The following is a 19,535-nucleotide window of genomic DNA, read 5'->3' as shown; positions in this document are numbered from 1 at the left end:
GTGATCTGTTACCACCCGCCGCCCCGCCCGCCCCCTCTCCCGCTCGAGACCTGAATGATCTCTCCCCCGAGCGTTTCTTGTGCTTGCGTCACTCGAAATTTCCTCATAATTTCCTCAATCCGCCCTTCCCCTCCAGGCGTTAGTTGCGGAGTGGACGTGACGTGCATAGAGCATGCAGCAGACAGTGGCTCCCGACAATCACCGCTGGCGGCCACGGTCCAGCAATTGAGTGCCATTGGGGGGTCTACTAGGCGTTAATTAATTGTAGATACCGCCAGTTTAGCAATTGAAGCAGTGGCGAAGCAGTGGTAGGGCAATTTCTCGCGGTGTCACCGCATAGGGCAAAGCAATTGAACGTGGTGTGGAAAGCAAGTGGGTTGGCAGCAACCTTAACCTCGACCACACATCGCTCCCAATTAACTATAAATAAGCCGCCACATCTGCCGCTGACACACTCCACAAACGGTATCAGCATGTCTCAATACCCCGAAGACTTGACCGATGTTCCTGGAGCCGAACAGCTCCCGCGTCACCCGGAAAGAAACCCTGGTGCAATTGAAAAGGGCCCTGGTGGCCGCTCGTTGAGATCCGACGCCGACGCCGGTGTCCAATCCGGCGGTCCTGGCGTTGGTGGCCTCGCTGGTGGTTCCAGCGGTGGTTTCAGTGGTAACAAGTCGTCGTCCACTGGTCAACACTCGTCGACCTCTGGCCAAGACAACCGCTCTACTGGCCAGAAGGTGAAGGACGCCGTTGGCTTGGGCTCGAGCTCTGACAAGAACCAGCAACGTGTGCCCGGCTCGTTCGACGACAGACCCGAACCCAACGTCGACGACAACGTGTTGGAGTCGTACCCCGACCGCTCGGTTGAAACTCAACGCTTCCACCGCGAGTACCCTACTGAACAGTCGTTGGAACACCGCCACGAGGAAATCATTTCCGACCACAAGAGAGACTCGGAAGCGAAGTTCGCTAACGCTCGTAAGGAGGAGAGAGAGATCTTTGGCAACGACCACTCGACCTCGGGCCACCACCACTACAACGCTCCCCACGAACACCACCACCACCACTCGGGTGCTGGCGCTTCCGGCCTGAACGACCCTTACGCCACTGGCACTGGTGTTAGTGCCGCTGGGGGCTCGCGCGCCACCGCTGAAGGTATTGCCGCTGCTGCCGGCACTGGCTCTACTGCTGCCACCGCTGGTTCGCACGGTACCAATGTCAGAACTGGCACTGCCTACGATAACACCCTGGACAGATACCACGAATACAACAAGTCGGGCAACCACGGTGTCGATGCTGCTACTGCTGGTGTGGGTAACGTCAACTTGAACAAGGACGCCCTGGGTAACCACTACGACCACGGCCTCCCCCGCGAGTCGGCGCGTGAAGCTGCTGGCGGCCACCACACCACCACTGGCACCCACGGCACTACTGGCACCTCCGCCACTTCGGGCAGACCCACCAACGCCTACCAAGAAGGTTACCAGGAAGGCTTGCGGGAAGCTCGTGAATCGGGCGCCACCACTGGCCACCACCACGGCACTACCGGCACTACCGGCGCCGGCTACTCGTCGGGCACCACTTCCGGCAACTACGATGACCGCTCCACTGGCCAAAAGGCCAAGGACGCTGTTGGTGTGGGCTCTGGCTCCAACACTCACTCGTCGTCGGGTGCTTACGACTCCAACCGCGGTACCACTGGCAGCTACGACAACCGTTCTACTGGTGAAAAGGTGAAGGACGCTGTTGGCTTGGGTTCGGGCTCTTCTGGTTCCAACACTGGCAACTACGACTCGACTCGCGGTTCCACTGGTGCTCACGGTACCACTGGTGCTTACGACTCGACTCGTGGCACTACCGGTACCACTGGCACCACTTCCGGCGCTTACGGCACCACCGGCACCACCGGCACCACCGGCACCACTGGCCACCACGGTACCACTGGCTCTCACGGTTCCACCACTGGCGGCGGCTACGACTCCTCGGCCCACACCCACAACAAGGATGATCGCTCTTTTGGTGAAAAGGTGAAGGACGCCATCGGCCTTGGTGACAACAAGGACGAACACAAGCACCACGACCACCACCACGACCACCACCACGACCACCACCACGGCACCACTGGTACTACTGGCGCCGCTGGCACTACTGGTGCCTACGGTACTACCGGTACTACTGGCACTACTGGTAACCACTCCACCACCGGGACCACTGGTGCTTACGGCACTACTGGTACCACTGGCACTCATGGTACTCACGGTACTACCTCTGGCGCCTACGACTCCACTCGCGGCACCACTGGCAACTATGATGACCGTACCACTGGTGAAAAGGTGAAGGACGCCGTTGGCGTCGGCTCAGGCTCGAACACTCACTCGTCCTCGGGCGCCTACGACTCGTCTCGTGGCACTACCGGTGCCTATGACACCAGTCGTGGCACCACTGGTACTACTGGCCACCACCACACCACTACTGGTGCTGGTGTTGGTGCTGCTACCGGTGCTGGCGTCGCTGCCGGTACTGCTGGTCACCACCACCACCAGGGTACTACTGGCACTACTGGCGCCTACGACTCGTCTCGCGGTACTACCGGTGCCTACGACTCGTCTCGCGGTACCACTGGCAACTACGACAACCGTTCTACTGGTGAAAAGGTGAAGGACGCTGTCGGCCTCGGCTCGGGTTCGGACCGTAACACTGGTAACTACGACTCCACTCGTGGTACTACTGGTGCTTATGACTCTACCAGAGGCACCACTGGCACCACCTCGGGCGCTTACGGCACTACTGGTACCACTGGCCACCACCACGGGACCACTGGCACTACCGGCAACTACGACGACCGCACTACCGGTCAAAAGGTCAAGGATGCCGTTGGTGTTGGTTCTGGCTCCCAATCGAGCAACACCCACGGTACTACTGGTACTACTGGCTCTCGTGGCGCTAACTACGGTGCCTACGAAGGCGGCGGCGCCGGCGAATACACCGATGCCAGAACTGGTCGTGAAGGTAACATCCCCACCTCCACCACTGGCGTTGCCGGCACGATCCCTGCTGGATCCCATGGCACCACTGGCACTCACGGTACTCGCGGTACTCACGGTACTACCTCTGGCGCCTACGACTCCACTCGTGGCAGCACTGGCAACTATGATGACCGTACCACTGGTGAAAAGGTGAAGGACGCCGTTGGTGTCGGCTCGGGCTCTCACTCGGGTCATCAACATGGTACTTCTGGTACCACCGGTACCACTGGCTCTCGTGGCGCCAACTACGGTTCTTACGAAGGTGGTGGTGCTGGTGAATACACCGACGTCAGAACTGGTCGTGAAGGTAACATCCCCTCTTCGACTACTGGTGTGGCGGGTACCATCCCCGCTGGCGCTCGTGGCACCACTGGTACTACTGGTACAACCGGTACTGGTTACGGTACCACTGGCACTGCTGGTAAGACCGAAGGTGATCTCGGCCGCAGCACTGTTGGTACTACCGGCAAGACTGAAGGTGATCTTGGTCGTGGTACTACTGGTACTCAGGGTACTACTGGCACTCACGGTACTCATGGTACTACTGCTGGTACTGCTGCTGGTACTGCTGCTGGTACTGCCGGTGCTGCTGGTACTACTGGCGCTGGTGTCGCCGGCACCACTGGTACTCACGGTACTCACCACACTGAGGAACACAAGGATAAGTCGATTTTCGAAAAGATCAAGGACAAGATCGAAAACATTTGAAATGATAAGCTTTTTATGAATTGATGTATATTGATATTTAGTGAAATATGATAATTGAACTGAAATGATGATTGCTTTTCTTTGGATTGTATACTGTGACCAGGCTCCTTGTGACGGACGCCACAAATCATCAATCAAGCATATATAAACCAATAAAACCATCTAAGTTAAAAGACAAACTCATTTTCTTTATCCGACTTTTTCTCTCTTGACTATCTAGCACTTCCCTACACCGGTCTCTTGGTATCATGTTGGCTCTCGCCTCCCCCTCTGTACTGGTCATTTAGGCCTCGATCAGGTATGATCTGGGCGCGTGCACACTGACAGTACCTTAAGAGTCAAGATTAAGTGCCCATTTATGCCTCTCTTGAGCACCAGCGCAGCCGTGCAATTGTACCGTAAATCTGTTATGCACGCATAGCCTAGGTGATCCCGCCCCGTCCGAACGGCTACCGGCGTTGTTATCGATGGCTAGTGGCGGGATTTACTAATCCGCACCTATTTTGGGTCACCATGCACGCTGCAAGCGAATTACCGGGCCGGCTGTCACGGTAGCAATCTAATAGGAGTAAACCACACTTTCACTAAGATCTGTCATAATTTCATCCTCTAGCCCATGTCAGCCATCAAAGGTGCCGTTGGCAAAGTGGGTCATGGAATCAAGAAGGTGTTCAGCCATGACGACGACACTGTCGTCCTTGACGTCAAGGATATAGAGGAGAACAGTGGTGGGGTACGCGTGTACGACTGTACGACTCAAGGCAAAGAACATGATGACGCTATGAAACAAGAGGAGCTTGCCGAACCGGAAAGAATGGATGACTATGCGAGAATTGAAAACGACAACCCTCTCTTCACCAGTTTCGCTAGGCAAAAAGATAAAAAGGAGCATGGCCACTTTTATTCACCAAAAGATGACCAAGGAATCTATCGTGAAAATATCGGCAAAGGAACCAAGCCGTTACAGGAAGGATGGTTAGAACACACTCACGGACCCCTTTTTCTGGCGCCTGAGTTCACTGAGGAGCTCGAAAACCAGGAGGAATTGACTAAACTTGCTACCCCAGGTAATTTGAAACAACTGGAGTATCTGGGGAAACCAAAATCCGAAGTTGACTGCAAAGAGGCCCACTCAGCAAATCGACTGGTGTTTAACAAATCAGGGATTGATTCCGTGCGTCATGAAGAAGAGGAAGGCACCTACGTCCACCAGGACATGGCTGACTTGTCTCCGTCCCTGTCAAGACACCGTCGGTTTGATATGGGTGAATGGCGAGACGATTGGAAGGGGTGGGACCCCCTCAACAAAGTGTCGGGTTACATGCCTAGTATGCCAAAACCTGATCTTGGGCTCGGCAATTTGGGTAAGGATATCGGTAAAGAGATGGGAGGTTTCAAGGACCACATCAAGCGACCGCACGTTAAACTGCCAAAAGTGTCACCAAAACCTTCTAATTGATACCCTCTGAGGTCTACCTCAATGTCTCTTCTGTAATGATTATTTGATCCCATGTGTATCTAATAGCTTAATTCGTGATTTCAATGTCTCTCTAGTGCCCATCGAGTTGCTGAAAGTGTCCTCTACAGTCACTAACAAACACTTCGGGTAAGCCAAACACTGGATTCGTGGCTTCGGTGTGGACATCATCGGCGAGTGGTTCATGGTGGAACCGGAAAGCCATCAACTCATTGGCATCATCAGTTTTCAATTTAGTTAGGTATTCGCACATACTGAGCCCCATCAATGAGTAGTTAGTATGGTAAAAGTCTACCAGCTTGCCGGGTTTATCTTTAAACCCGCCCCTTGAGTTTTGAGCAACCCTCAATAAATAGCTTTTGAGAGCATAGCGGTTGAACAATTGTTCAGTTTTAGTGGCGATTTCAATCAATGGTATCGCAGCACCTACCCAGAATGAGTAGCACGCATCGACCAACTTATTGGTACGACCACTAAGCCCACCTTCGAGCTGGAATTGTCTCAGTACGAGCCATCTTGTAAGGTTAGGTACGTCAAGACCCTTGAATGTAGGTTCCTTGTGAAGCAAAAAGTACAGAGCCAACGCGCAATAGGTGTATCCACCATGTGCCTCAGTGCCGGGAACACCGGCAAACCCACCCTCAAAGGTTTGGCACTGGTCCAACCATGCTTCAACTCCAACGAGGAACTCATCAGTAACGATATTGAGCAATGTTGCCACCACTAAAGCACAATATGTCAGTCTCGTGTCGGCCTCGCCGTTATGGTGCATCTTGAACGATCCATTAGGGTTCTTTAGCAGCATCACCCACTCGTATAATCCAGTCCGGATGCGTTCGAGAATGTCAAATCTCCTTGTAAGCACCAACAGAAGCACCCCAGCATAGGTCAGAGCCATATGACCAATTTGTCCAACGCCACCACCGATGCCACCCTTGCCATCATCGTTGATCCAGGCTTCAGTTGCGTTGGCAATCACATCATCATCGGGGGCCAATTCCTTGCTTAGTTCCGAATCCCTGTGCTTAATCACATGGAAAGAGTTGACAAGCCAGTACACCATCCACAGGTGATTGGCATCAAGCATAGTGTAAGCCGATGGCATTGGTCTGGTGAGACACAAGCTGACGTACTGAACGTGGCGTTCGTAAAGAAATTCCATCGATGGATGTTCATTATACAGCTCGATCACCACCTCCTCAGTATCCTGCTGCAACTGGGTTGTCTCACTGTGATAGGTTGATGCTTCCATGAGTGGAGCAGTAGGTTCGAACCAATTATCCAGATTCAATTTCGACGGATCGTCGTCTAGTCCTAGAGCCCCCTCGATTGCATCATCGGTAGAAACCCATTCATCGTCGTCATTGGCCTTTGCAGAGGCGTCGGGTGCAGTTTCCAGGCGTCTTTTCTGATTCTCCATTAACGATAGTATATAACTTATTCGTTTTTGGACTTTTTCCATGGATTATATGGGGGTGGTAGTGAGGGTGCAGTCGTCGAGCGCATTGCCTCTCTCGGTGGTGACAATCGAGAGCGGCATCGCCTAGGTGGGTTTGATGAGGAAGGAACCCAGTTGCAGGGTGTGCCCGTGTTTGTGGGAGGTAGTTAAGCCATTGCATCCAGGACATCGAAATGAATACTCAAGCAAAATGGTCAGAATAATTGAATGGGGGCCACAGCCTTATTGCTTGTCGTCCCCACCCCCCGTGTGGGGTCATTATCGGCGCAAAAAGAGGGAAAAAAGAGAATGCGAATTTTGTGGATCGAACACAAGACCTCCAGATTTCAGTGACCGAAGTTTACTTCAGTCTGGCGCTCTCCCAACTGAGCTAAATCCGCTTTCTGGCGGATTTTGATATGCGCTTTATTTTGTCAGATGAATAAAGCTTGGAATTCTAATTTTCATTATTTCTGGATAAAAATGTTAATATATGGTTAAATGGCAGCATCTTCAACTCTTCCGGTGGTTGTTGTGCCCAAAATTCAAAAATTGACATATATATGGCATCCCTAATATATCTTGCTATTTTGATAATAATTTTTGAAAGTGGAGTTTTCGAAAATAATAGTTGCGGATCCACTATTGAACCCCATCACAAAATAAATAAAACGGACCTTCACCTCACGCGAATTTTGAACAAATTGACATCTATCTTTAGACTTCAGCCGTTGCCAGTTGCTTCGTATTGTACAGTGTACGACCGGGCTCGGCAACGACAATAACGGCTAGCGACAGTTAACGGCGATGTTTTTCTATCTAACACTCATTACCAACTCTTCTAGGTCAACAACACCCAAACACAATTTAATGGTCACTGACTTTGAGACAACAATGTGACGAGCCAATTTGTTGAGTTGATGAGGGGCAGCGCATGTCGCAATTGCGGTTGAAAGTGAGACAACGCACGCGAGCCCTGAGGGCTATCTTCTGTAGTAGCAATCTGCTGACGTGGCACTATCAGAAAGCCCTACTGAGGTGAAATGCAATTCATCCCCTGGACATTGTTTCTACAGTGTCACCGTTACGGATTTCCGTGAGTCATAGGCTTACTTTATCGTATCCTGATGAAAGGGGCTGGGTAGGTTTGAGGTCATTGATTTTATGTGAGTAATCGATCGCATGCAGCAAATCGCCAACACCCTGTAGTATCAGGCGATATGCTAGTGGAGGAGGATAACCATGCCATCGACGGCAATAGAAGTTTCAAGAATAACGGAGACGATCAACGTTGGCCACCAATTTGCCACCGCTAGTTAGTAATGATTTGCCTTCGATATGTCACTGCTATATAAGCAGCAGATCTCTCTATACTGTTGGCGACGGTTCGGACCCCTGAGTTGCGCATCGGACCCCTCGTATAGCCCCCGGCCGATGATCCGGGGGTTAGGATAGCGACCCCATAGGACCAAATGACGCTGCCACCAGCATATCGTCTACGTGGCATTTGTTGGGAGTAATAATGCCGAGGCTTTATTTCGGATTGAGTGATGCTTGAGCTATATCCGAGCCAAACGGGTGTGACGGACTGGATTTTCCTTTCGCAAACCTTAACTTTGTTAAAGGGTTCGTTATCGCTTACGGTTTTTGGCAAACAGCGTTCCTGTGATGCGCTTCGGAAGTTGCCTAATGCGTACAAGCAATGATGTGGCATTGTCCGAGCACGGCTGCGACCGAGATGAGGTGTTTTTTTTTCTTATTGTGAGTGGCCACAGTTAGTCATGTGGTCACTAACCGCACTCTAAACTAACCCCTATTGTGTGGAAATGTGAGGGTGAGGGGCTAGATTTTCGGGACAGCCTCATCTGCGTCCCGGGAATTTCTATCTCATCGTACACACAGTACCAATCCGATGATCCGGGCTCGGAGCCACCACTGCCACCGCCAATGCTATGATTGCCCCCCCTGGTGACTCCTGAATAACAAGAGAAGATTGGTATCATGGGGGATGTCATAATAAGATGAATCGAGTCCACCTACTAACGGGTGGTTCCACTTCTTTTGGACATTCGGGCCAAGCGATGAGGTAAGCGCTATATGGTTAGCTCGTCTCCCACTGTCGTCGCTATTTGTTTTGGGCTGTCGCACCCGGCGCATGCACCCGGGCGTATGTTTGACGTAATCATATAGATATAGGCAAGGAATCTTGTTGCCTATTTTGTGCGACCAGACCCTTCTCTAAACCACAACCCTTACCATTGCCGAAGCCGATTTTGGGGTGAGGAGATTCATCTATAGAATTACCGTAGTTTAACGCTTTTCTCCAAAGAATTGGGCGATGCCGTTGCCAGGTGGGCCAAGCTTGGCCATCAAAAAAAGAAAGTGTGGGAGTCTCGCCGATCTAAGCGTGAGGCTTTGCTCCCCTCACCGATTAGTCAGACTAGCTGCGTGTGATAGAAACAGGTGGAACCCCACCTGCACATAGCCATTCTATAAAAGTGCTATACCCGCAACACACCAAAGGATTACTTCCCATATCCTTATGGCCAGTTTACAGGTACTTCCAGCGCAGTGTCAGCGAAACGACAGCGAGGAGTTTTTCTTCGACTTCTCCGGCCAGGCGCCCGTGTCGCTGAGCCCCCCGTCGTTGTTTCCCCTGAACAACCCCTCGGTGTTGTTTCCGACGCCCCAACCTGTCGTCTACACTCACACCACCGCCGGCCTGATCGAAGACTTTGAAATGCAAGACGAGCCGCCTACCAACCCGTTCAATATCTATGGTAACCCTGAGCAGTTCAACTGCGTACCCCAGGTTCCAGGCCCATTGCCGGCGGAGCCGCCAGTGCAAGCAGTGCTGCCACTCCAGCTTTTACAAAAGCCCCGTCGTCGTCGCATCACATTGTTGGAACACGATGACCCGCTGAAGAAGTCTGAAGACGAGTTTTTGTTGTGTAACCCCGATATCCGTCCTGGCCACTTGATGGAAAAGCAATTTGACGAAAGCCTGTTGTTCATCCCCAGTAACAACCTGAAGTTCGATTTGAGTTCTTCTGCTAACAACTCTCAAGGTGTCATTCCCGGTTACGAAAACGACTATTTGTTTATGGACGACTTTGACGAAGCTGCCGAGGTCGACGACTTATCCGACGATGATGACGACGACAAGTACTTCCACGTTGACGACTTGATGGGTAATGCTAACTTTGCTGGTCTCAACCAACAGCAACAAGTGCAGCCGCCGATTGCGTTGGACGTCCCCTTGCCTGTCAATGACTTATACGAATACGTTAAACCCGAAGTTCATGACGTCCACATCAAGGAAGAAGTTACCAACCAATTTGAAGCTATGCAAGTCGACGACTTGGAGCTACCAGTGCTGATGATGGAAGCTCAACCCCCCATCTTGATGAGCGAAGCCAAGGACAGCCTTAGTCCCCAACAAATCACGACCGCGGTGCAAAAGACCGACGAACTGCATACCTGTGAACAAATTAATCCTGCGACCGGTAAGCCTTGCTTCAAGCACTTTAGCCGCCCTTATGACCTCATCCGACATCAGGAAACCATCCACGCTCGCAAAAAGCGGATTTTCCGGTGTGTGATCTGTGAGGGTCGCGAAGAAGGTGGTCCTGGCAATGGCAAGTCGAAGACGTTCAGTCGAGGCGATGCATTGTCGCGTCACATCAAGGTGAAGCACAATCTTGTTGGTAAGGACGCGGCGACTTTGATCAACATGGCTAAGGACCACGTTGAATTTGCTGAGGAATAAGGCTGACGACATGAGACACAACGTTTTGAGAATAATGATGAGTTACGATACGGATTATGGGTTAAATTTTACAATGGACATTTAATGGGTTCATCTTCTTATATATAGATAATAGATACAAGGTTAGATAACCACAAGTAGATGGGGCCTGCCCGAAGGGGCTCTCGATGCTGATTAGGAAAGGTATTTTAGAAGTGGTGTTCAGAAGATGGAGGTCGAGTCATCTGACAACACAAGCGCGTCTAACGCCGACACGATCTCACCACAGTACTGAGACACCATGGCGATCCCCTTGGCCACCGTGGCTGCCAGCACCCCTTTGAATTTCGCCAACGACGACTGCGACAGCAAGTTGACGTTGGTGATGGGGGTGATGACGTTGCCGTTGTAGTACGAAAGCACTAAGCCGTTCTCCAACACCTGTTCCTCCTGGGACAGGGGATCAAACACAAGGTTGGTGCCGACGACGCCGACGACAACGTATAACGGCGGCGACAAATCGTCGGCAATGGGGCGGGCTAAGTCCCAGTCATCACTGAAAGTGGGGAGCTCGGCGATCTCGTCGTCGTCGGTGGAACTGATGAGCAAAGGTAATCGCGTCGATTTGAGGGCAAGGTAGATGGCCAAACTCATAAGACTGAGCGGGTACAGGGTGTGCGAGATCACCACGCAGTCGACGTAGAGCTTGAACATGTACTTCTTCGTGAGCACGAGCCGGTCGCGGGGGAAGTTTGCCGTCAAGAGCAGCGTGAGGCTGTATTGGAGATTCAGCACGAAGTTCAGGTCGTCACGGTAGCCAGCAACGTCCACAGCCACCTCGATAAACAGGTCCAGCAACGGCTCCACCTTCAGTTTCACCAGCACGATGCACTCCAGGCCGTCGACGGCTCTGATCCGTGCCAGCCCATTCAGCAGCGGCAAGAAGTCGGTTTTGGCCTCGAGGGGGCGGAACTGGTACGCCTCCCGCAGATCAGGCCGCACGGGGGGAGTCGAGCAGAGGCCATCGTAAAGATAGCTCTGTTCGGCGGGCAGAAGAGTCAGCATGGTTGCGGTGCGTGCGGTGAGAGTGCGATGAGACCGATGATGGCAGCACGATGATATGCGAGTAGATTTACCTTAGTAGACGAAACACGATATTCAAATGTGTCATCGAGCCCAGACCGATCAGCTTAACTGTAATGATCTAATTCATTTGATTTTTGCATCCCTTTTCTTGGTCAGAATTCTATAGTGGGATGGTGAGGCTGTCGTCACCTACAATTTCAGTTTCGCACCCAAAACAGACACCCGTCCTGCTCATGAGTCTTGACAGCCATCGCCCGGCATGGTTCCAACACCACCAAAAACGGGTGATCCCCAACCATTTGGAGGCCAAGAAGAAGCTGCTGTTTCAGATCCTGAGTGATGACAAGAAACTGACCACTACCCAGAAGCTGGTGGTCGACGATGGCTTCAACCTCCTCACGTTTGGCAGCAGCCAACGAGGCGACAAACTGACGATCTTTGACGACCTGCGGATGGATGATACGATTAGTGAACACGCCGAAGAAGTGGCATTCGGTGACGATCAACCGCCGCTGCGCTCGATCCATGACTTAACCCAAGAAGTGCTATTAAGCAAGCCCCGGCAAAAAGTGGACTCGCTGCTCAACAAAGACCCTGCCCGTTTCCCTCTGGTATTTCTGGCACCTCTGCCCACCACCAAAGAACCCAAGTCACAACGTCCTGAGAAACAAGAGCTGGCAGTCATTGTGTTCGGCTACTCCGAATCTCGTAGTCGCGAAGTGATCGCTTACTTCAGCGAAGTCGGCAAGATCTTGGAACCGTTTGATTTGAACGGCACCACCACCATGCTTACTCAACTTGCCGATCGTAATCGACAGGTACCGATTTTCTGTGGACCCACTTGGGTGAAGATTACCTACGAAGACAGAGACCAAGCACTGGATGCTTTGAAGCGGAATGGTAAAGCTTTCAATGGCGAGTTCATTGGGGTCATCCCCTACTCCAAAGACGCGTTGGAGGCTATACAAAACCGGCAATTAGATCCTAATGAGGATAGAGGAGCCTGGGATCTCAAGTTGGTCAACCGAAAGCCCAATGACGACAATGCGGCGGCGATGCTGCCCCCACTGCTTGCACTGACGCTTGAAATGAAGGATGGACTGAAGCTCTTCTTGAAATCCGACGCATCGCTTACGAAGCCTGATGATAAGACTAAGATGGGGTGGGTCGAGAGCGCAAAGAATTGGTTCTTTGGATTCTACGAATTATAGTTAGAAAAATTTTAATGCCTACATTCAATGAGGGTGTTTAATGTCGACAATATGATAAACAGTAAAGCTGAATTATTTGAGCTTAAAGAATTGTAGTCAACATTTGATGAGTGTAGGATTCACCAACTCAGTAAATCTTCCAGACTGGAATGGTGATTTACACTTACCACTTTCATATACCATAATTCTCCGATTGAAGGTTTCGTTTGACGGATTTACCATCGATGTGATAATACATGTATGCGAATTTGAAATCAGTGCGACGATGGCATGAGTACTCCCTCGGGCGTACACCCTTATCGGCCTCACGCTAACAGCCTTGAAGAAATTGTTGTTGTTGGATTCACACTTGGAGTCGTATCAGTCCTATGTGGTTGGCAGCTATGGCATCAATACACCCCATTCGCTTTATATGGCATTCTTCTCGTGGTGGCATTCATGGGTGAATTCATCGCCTCGGCTAAGTGGCAGCCACAAACCGTCACTTCGAAGTCATTCCTCATTTACGGAAACAAGGGCAACTTCCAATTTTGGATGATGCAATTATTGACCTTATTTGAGTATTTCTTCGTCCGCAGTCGATGGTGGAGATGGCATCGAACCAGTGATCCTTTCTCAGAAACTATAACATTCTTTATGGCGCTTGCAGGATTGATGATGAGGTTTTTGGCGATGAAGCAGTGTGGACTGCTGTTTAATCATTTGATTGAACGAACCAAGAGGCCAGGTCTCCGCCTCGCCACCACTGGCATCTACGGTTGGACAAGACATCCCCTGTATCTTGCATTCTGGTGCTATGTGGTAGCGACGCAAGTGTTACTCCATAATTGGTTTAATCTAATTCTTGATGTTGGTTTGTTGGCTCATTTCTTCAGTGTGAGAATCTTGTATGAGGAGTGGTTCTTAATTCATCGATTGTACGGGGATGAATACCGACACTATAGAAAGAGAGTGGGTATCTGGATACCCTTTGTCAAAGATCCCCCTGATTCCGCCTTGACTTGATAAGTATTAGTGCGGACTGATTCAACTAGAACAACGTGGTATACTCTGGCCAGAAATTGAGCTGATGCGTTCATCGAAATCCACCATGTCTGATCTCAGCGTTACTCATCATGTTCTGACAAGACTCTTGGGCATTGCTGTGTATATTGATATCCAGCATATTTAACATAAGAGGATAGTCACCACAAGAAAATTTTGAATTACACTATGCTTATCACCAAGAACTCACTTTGACTCTGTCCTACTCGCCGTATAGAGGGTGACGCACCTGTACCCCAATCTCGTCTGAATGGTTTGCATGCGCGTGTACGGCGAGAGTCGTTAACAGAGAGGGTAAAGCTCCTTCTCACGATTAGCTGATGATAAACCAATGCTCATCGTCTGAAAAAAGTACCCCTCAACATTCTTGTAGATAGAACAAAGTTCCAACAACGTATTTTGTAGATCTAATCTTATGGCTATTAGAATCAAACCCTTTGATATCGATTCTTTCAAGGAGTATTTGCACAAGAGGACCCGCAATCAATATAAAATTAATTTTGACACCTTCAAGAGGTACAGGTTAATTCTTAGACTTGGTATTTGTGATGAAACAAGATTCATGTAGTAGTGGTACTGTAAAATTTTGTGCTAAGAAACTTTTTAATAAGAAGCCTGGTTAGCTCAATCGGTAGAGCGTGAGACTCTTAATCTCAAGGCTGCGGGTTCGAGCCCCGCATCGGGCTTAGTTTTTGAACTTCGTTGAGACGTAAGGGACTTCACCTCGTCTGTATTTACAACGACTCACAAGGAGTGATATTTTTGTTTGTTTAGCCTATAAACCTTGTAAAATTGATCTCGCTGTTAACATTGCACTCAGCCAAGTTTCAATCTGCATCACATACGAATTTTGAAAACAGAACTTACAGCCTGAAAACAAATTTCTGAGAGCTTTTTCAATAGAAGTTAATCTAATAATCTTTTTATTTTTCAATATGAATATTTACACTCAAATAACTAATTGCGGACCAAGTGGTAGAATGTCTCCAAGCCTTTTTCGTATCCTTGAGCGTAAATCCACTCAAACTTGGCTTGTTCGTGGTTGTGGATGTGTTCCTGCAATCTCAGCAGCTTCCACGCTTGCACACGACCGAGTACCGAGCCGTCAAACTTGGCGAACTCCAAGGCATCGTACCAAGCCACGGTGAACCCCTTGGCATAAAGGTCGTGATCGAACTTCTCCTTGGGAGCTTGCTTATCCCAATAGGCGCAATGGCTCTTGAAATTTTCGTCAAGCGCCTGGTTGAAAATATTTTCATCCGGAAGAGACTTACCGGCGATGTTGAACGGGTTGTAAATAGCCCCTGCTTCCGTCATCGCCCGGAAATCCCACTCGCCACCGCTCCCGCTTTCAAACTTGTAGGTCCAGAAGAAAAAACCCCACTTAGCCCGCTGGCTGAAGATTTCAACTTGCGTGCGTCCGTATTGCTTCACAAGTTCATCACGGTGCTCTTGAGCATCACCTTTCAGCCACAGCTGACCATCCAAAACACACGAGTACTCACCGATCATAAAGTCGACACCCTTACCATTATCATTCAAGGGCGTGAGCACGGTGTGGTTCAAACGGGCGATGATATCCTGGGGCAGCGAGTTGTGGTCTTCACCAGAGAAGCATCGGTACACGTGGTCGTCGACAACAACCCCAATGGTATTGAGCCCCAGCTGTTTGTCTTGGACCCAGTTAGTCCAGAGTCGAGGATTCCAGGAGTCAGAAATGATAATGGGGATAGTGGCGTCAGCCTCGCGAATGGCGTTAATCGCTGCACCGTAGAAGGTACCCTGTTTCTTCAGCAGTTCACAGTATTCGGCCTCGTTACACAATTGGATCCCGGCAATGTTGTCAAACTTGTCCAAGTCGGTGACGATCCATTGGAACGCCTTAACCATGGACAATTGGGCATCGGCGTCGTCCCAGAACTTAGCCCCCTGGTCACACGATTCACCCGAGTGGTCCAGACTGTTGGCACCGCCGGGGAGCCCGTGCATGTCGACCAATACGCCGATGTCGTGTTTCAAAGCCGGCTCGACAAAGTGCAGCTTGAAGATCAGCCACGCATTGACGTAGGCGGGCAATGCTGGCGCAAAACGAGTGCCCTTGGCGAATTGACCCTCGGCCACTTCCCAGTAACCGATAGGGATACGCACGGCGGTGACCCCTTGTTCTTTAAGCCAGCGCCAGTCATCGTCGTTCATGAACAGCTGCCAGAAGCCTTCGAGGCGTTCACGAGCGCCTTGAGCTCCGTGCTGCTTAATCAAGTTGTTGGCCATTTGCAATTCGGTCTCGCAGCCGTCACCAAAGAGCAGGCCACAGATCCATCGTTCTTGGACAAAGCACAGGCCGATATTGACGCCGTAGTTCTGGCGGTTGCGAAAGATATCGCGCTTCAGAGGGTGGGTGCCGGGAGGGGCAATTGGGTCGCAGTAGCTCACGTCGGAGCCTTTGTGCTTAAGCTTGAGTTTGTCAAACATGATAGCTTGCTCAAATCAGGCAATTGAGGGAAGGGGCAATGTATATTTAAAGGGCGCCTAATGATAAGTGCTTCACACGCTTGCTGTGGGTCCACGTGATTATACTGCATATAGTTAAGGGGACGTCGGGACGGGCTTGGTACCACAAACCGGATGTGACGGTGATTAAGTAACCGGCTGCGCCGAGGAATTGGAGGAGAGTTAGCTCCACTGGTAGTCGCGCTTCAACTTCGCCTCGATCACTTGGCGTTGGACGGCGTGGACGCCGGCGGCGCGTTCAGCCTCGGCGGCGATGACATCGAAGAGCTCCAGCTCGCTAAAGTCACCAGCGCTATCAAGGAACACAAGCTCGTCGGCAGCGCCGGCGCTAATCGAAAAGCACAACGCGTGGTGGCTGGTCAGCTTCTGGAGTTGCCCTGGCGACGGGTTGGGGACAAAAGCGCCGTCGACCACCGCTACCAGCAGCGCCACAAACGACGTATATAATGGGATGTTGGCATCTATAAGCGCGTAGAACGACGCCAGAAGGGCGCCGGCAATGTCGTTAGCAGTGTATTCAGGGGTCTCGGCCCCGTCACCAGTAAGAAATTGCACCACAACTTGGATCAACTGCCGCGGGAATTGGTGGCGAACGATCACCCGTTGAAGCAAGCCACGGATCTTGTCCTCTAGTAACCGTTCCCGGGTAGTGCTGACACCAGCGACGGGGCGCACCACCACTTCGAGCAGGGCGACGTTCGCCATCGCCTGGCGCGGCTTCGGCTCGATGGGGCCGGTGACCGCCACCACTACCTTTGTCTTCCCCCGTGTAAGCTCACACGATCCGTCGCTATTGGGTAATCGCAGAAGCTCCACGGTGTCTGTCATTATCTGGATATGGTGTATGAGGGGTGGGGTGGAGTGGTTGGAGGTCGCGCTGCGCGCAACCTTTCGATGAGATCACCGTCCCGGGCTCACACTGGGAGGCGCTCTCACTTTACCCTTTCTCTCAATACACTAAACAGATATCCCCTTTAGTCGCTATAGCATGGCCCAAGACTGGCAGCAGGCACTCCTTGATGATCTTGATAGTGACAGTGACGATGGCCTGGTGGTAGTTGACGATGCTGAACTCCCCATGGTCGAGCGCATACAGCGAGTGGTGAACCAGCAGCCGGCAGTCGAGTACACGGGGCAATCGGCCGTGCTCCCCCTCGTGCCACTGATAGAGGAGGAGATGGCGAAATATAAAGACGCTCAATCGACACAGTTACAGGAACTCATGGCGGCAGTGCTGTCTAATATGGCTGAGGAGAGCGCCGAACACCGCTTCATCACTGCGCTCAACGAGTTGCTGGTGGTGGTAGCCCACGAGATTGGCTTATGTAACCAGTGGCTTCGACACCAGTACCGTGACGTATTTCCTGAGCTCGACCAGCTCGTGGCCAGCCCGCGAGAGTACGCCCAAATTGCCTTACTTGTGGGCAATGAAGTGAGCCGTGTGAGAACGTTGGAAGAGGAACTAGGCAAACTTGTGAGCCGGGAAAAGGTGTTGGTGATCATGATGGCGGGGTCAATACACACCCTGCCGACCACCGAGCTTGCACCAGGGTTTACTGCTGCCTGTGAACAATTGATTCAACTTAGTGAGTTTGTGGGGAGTATTGGCCAGTTCATTGGCGAGAGAGTAGGCAAGTTTTCTCCCAACGTCACTGCGATTGTTGGTCTGATCACTGCCTCTCAACTTATCATTGCCCTAGGCTCGCTAGCGCTGTTGGCACTGACCCCCAGCTGTAACCTTGCTCTGCTAGGAGTGAAGCAGATGGCCAGTACCACTGAGGCTGGCGGTGCCGACCATATTCGTCAACGGGGGTACCTATATTACTCTCCCATTGTTCACCAGGTCCCCGCTGACATCAAACGGCTGGTGATGAGAATCGTGGCGGGGAAAGTGGTGCTTGCGGCTCGGGTAGACATCCTGGGCCGAGGATCAAGTGATGCTAGTGTAGGTGAGAAGTTCCGTCAAGATATCGAAGCTAAGATTGAAAAGCTTCAAGCTCCGCCTGAAGCTACCCCCGACAAGGCGCTTTCATTACCTAAGGAGTTTAAGTCCAAGAAGCGGGGCGGGCGCAAGTACCGTAAGATGAAAGAACGCATGCAACTCTCCGAAGTCCGGCGGGCCCAGAACATCATGGAGTTTGGCAAAGCGGAAGCCACCTTCACCACCGCTCTCGGCGACGAGGTGGGGCTCGGTATGCTTGGTAAACTGAAGGTGGCAGCCTCTGATGCGACGAGGGCGAAGATGTCTAAAGCCATGATGGCTCGTGTCAACAAAAAATGAACGATTACAAACAAATACGAATTTGTCTACAGTTTTCAATGAACTATACGAGATCTATCCACTTTTTGGACTATTATGATGGTTTTAGTTCATTGTGATTATCTTATTGTATAGCGGTTGACGTTCTAGATAGCATAAGGGGATCAGACTGTAAACCAAACCGCTCAATAAGAAGATAGCTCTACGACTTTTCAGTAATCTATTGTTGAATTGTCTAGAGTGGAGTATTCTATATGCACCAGGATATTATAATACATTTGTGAAAATACAGCTAGTTGAGTCCGCTGTAAGTACCATCAATGGTAGGCTTAAATTAGTAAGGTTGGCTTCGCTCATCATATTAGGATGACATCATTAGTTTCAAGGTATGGTTTAATCGCAGCGTAGCGGGCGACGTAGATGCCTCCTTGGTGTAATTCCAAAACATCTTCGCCACCAAGCTCTAACTCTACCAGCACCGTGCCCACGTACTGGAAAAACACCGGCTGGTCCAAATCGGGAGTCTCGACCATTTGCTCGCCACCTTTATTATCGTCCAAAAGCGCAAGCTCCGCCGGCATTCGCTTGAGAAAGCTCTCTGTATACAACCGATTGAGCATGCGGAAGTGGCGCGTGACGTAGTCGACCTCGTCTTCACTGAGCACCAGCTGCTGGTCCCTCAAGTAGAACGCGGTGAACCGGTCGAGCTTGGCCAACCGTGTCCGCAAGTATACCCGCACCAAGTAGTTGAGGCGCTCGATCTCGGTCTCCGCCACCATGAGCTGGAGCTTGAAGTCCAAGTCGGTCAGCTCGAGCTCGTGGCAGTCGAGCAACCACTGCTGCTGGCGTTCTAGCCCCAGAAGCGCCCGCGCCATCACATCGGTAGCGAACGGGAGCACCTCGGGCGCCATCCGCTCGTTCACCATACATCGCACTAGCTGTGCCTGCAAAGACTCGGTGGTGGTGGCGCCGGCCCCGGAAAACTCAGCGATGATGTCGCCATACTCCATCGCCGCTCACGCCCAA

General features: G+C 51.2%; 10 protein-coding genes across 10 annotated transcripts; 5 read left to right on the top strand and 5 right to left on the bottom strand. All coding sequences in view use genetic code 12, as the record gives it.

Moving 5' to 3' along the window:
- Nucleotides 1-473: 473 nt before the first annotated feature.
- Nucleotides 474-3,734, top strand: DIURU_002362 (uncharacterized protein; the record flags this gene model as incomplete). Its single annotated transcript, XM_034155005.1, has 1 exon — nt 474-3,734. The coding sequence occupies one exon, from the start codon at nt 474-476 to the stop codon at nt 3,732-3,734; it is 3,261 nt and encodes a 1,086-aa protein (XP_034012778.1).
- A 616-nt stretch (nt 3,735-4,350) lies between these two features.
- Nucleotides 4,351-5,193, top strand: DIURU_002361 (uncharacterized protein; the record flags this gene model as incomplete). Its single annotated transcript, XM_034155004.1, has 1 exon — nt 4,351-5,193. The coding sequence occupies one exon, from the start codon at nt 4,351-4,353 to the stop codon at nt 5,191-5,193; it is 843 nt and encodes a 280-aa protein (XP_034012777.1).
- Nucleotides 5,194-5,284: 91 nt separating this feature from the next.
- On the bottom strand, nt 5,285-6,631 carry RAM1 (protein farnesyltransferase; the record flags this gene model as incomplete). The annotated part of the gene is made up of 1 exon (XM_034155003.1): nt 5,285-6,631. One exon carries the CDS (start codon nt 6,629-6,631, stop codon nt 5,285-5,287), a length of 1,347 nt encoding a protein of 448 aa, XP_034012776.1.
- A 2,560-nt stretch (nt 6,632-9,191) lies between these two features.
- RPN4 (stress-regulated transcription factor) lies at nt 9,192-10,418 on the top strand (the record flags this gene model as incomplete). Its single annotated transcript, XM_034155001.1, has 1 exon — nt 9,192-10,418. The coding sequence occupies one exon, from the start codon at nt 9,192-9,194 to the stop codon at nt 10,416-10,418; it is 1,227 nt and encodes a 408-aa protein (XP_034012775.1).
- Nucleotides 10,419-10,619: 201 nt separating this feature from the next.
- RRP42 (exosome non-catalytic core subunit) lies at nt 10,620-11,462 on the bottom strand (the record flags this gene model as incomplete). The annotated part of the gene is made up of 1 exon (XM_034155000.1): nt 10,620-11,462. One exon carries the CDS (start codon nt 11,460-11,462, stop codon nt 10,620-10,622), a length of 843 nt encoding a protein of 280 aa, XP_034012774.1.
- Nucleotides 11,463-11,716: 254 nt separating this feature from the next.
- Nucleotides 11,717-12,694, top strand: DIURU_002357 (FG-nucleoporin; the record flags this gene model as incomplete). Its single annotated transcript, XM_034154999.1, has 1 exon — nt 11,717-12,694. One exon carries the CDS (start codon nt 11,717-11,719, stop codon nt 12,692-12,694), a length of 978 nt encoding a protein of 325 aa, XP_034012773.1.
- Nucleotides 12,695-14,695: 2,001 nt separating this feature from the next.
- Nucleotides 14,696-16,210, bottom strand: DIURU_002356 (17-beta-hydroxysteroid dehydrogenase-like protein; the record flags this gene model as incomplete). Its single annotated transcript, XM_034154998.1, has 1 exon — nt 14,696-16,210. One exon carries the CDS (start codon nt 16,208-16,210, stop codon nt 14,696-14,698), a length of 1,515 nt encoding a protein of 504 aa, XP_034012772.1.
- A 201-nt stretch (nt 16,211-16,411) lies between these two features.
- On the bottom strand, nt 16,412-17,077 carry DIURU_002355 (exosome non-catalytic core subunit; the record flags this gene model as incomplete). Its single annotated transcript, XM_034154997.1, has 1 exon — nt 16,412-17,077. The coding sequence occupies one exon, from the start codon at nt 17,075-17,077 to the stop codon at nt 16,412-16,414; it is 666 nt and encodes a 221-aa protein (XP_034012771.1).
- Nucleotides 17,078-17,237: 160 nt separating this feature from the next.
- DIURU_002354 (U4/U6-U5 snRNP complex subunit) lies at nt 17,238-18,530 on the top strand (the record flags this gene model as incomplete). Its single annotated transcript, XM_034154996.1, has 1 exon — nt 17,238-18,530. The coding sequence occupies one exon, from the start codon at nt 17,238-17,240 to the stop codon at nt 18,528-18,530; it is 1,293 nt and encodes a 430-aa protein (XP_034012770.1).
- A 335-nt stretch (nt 18,531-18,865) lies between these two features.
- SLD5 (DNA replication protein) lies at nt 18,866-19,519 on the bottom strand (the record flags this gene model as incomplete). The annotated part of the gene is made up of 1 exon (XM_034154995.1): nt 18,866-19,519. One exon carries the CDS (start codon nt 19,517-19,519, stop codon nt 18,866-18,868), a length of 654 nt encoding a protein of 217 aa, XP_034012769.1.
- Nucleotides 19,520-19,535: the final 16 nt, after the last annotated feature.

This window comes from Diutina rugosa (genome assembly GCF_008704595.1).
Source record: "Diutina rugosa strain CBS 613 chromosome Unknown scaffold10_size284702, whole genome shotgun sequence".
Taxonomy (NCBI): Eukaryota; Fungi; Ascomycota; class Pichiomycetes; order Serinales; family Debaryomycetaceae; genus Diutina; species Diutina rugosa.
The sequence above is the reverse complement of the archived record's forward strand: the minus strand, read 5'-3'. Positions and strand labels throughout refer to the sequence as shown.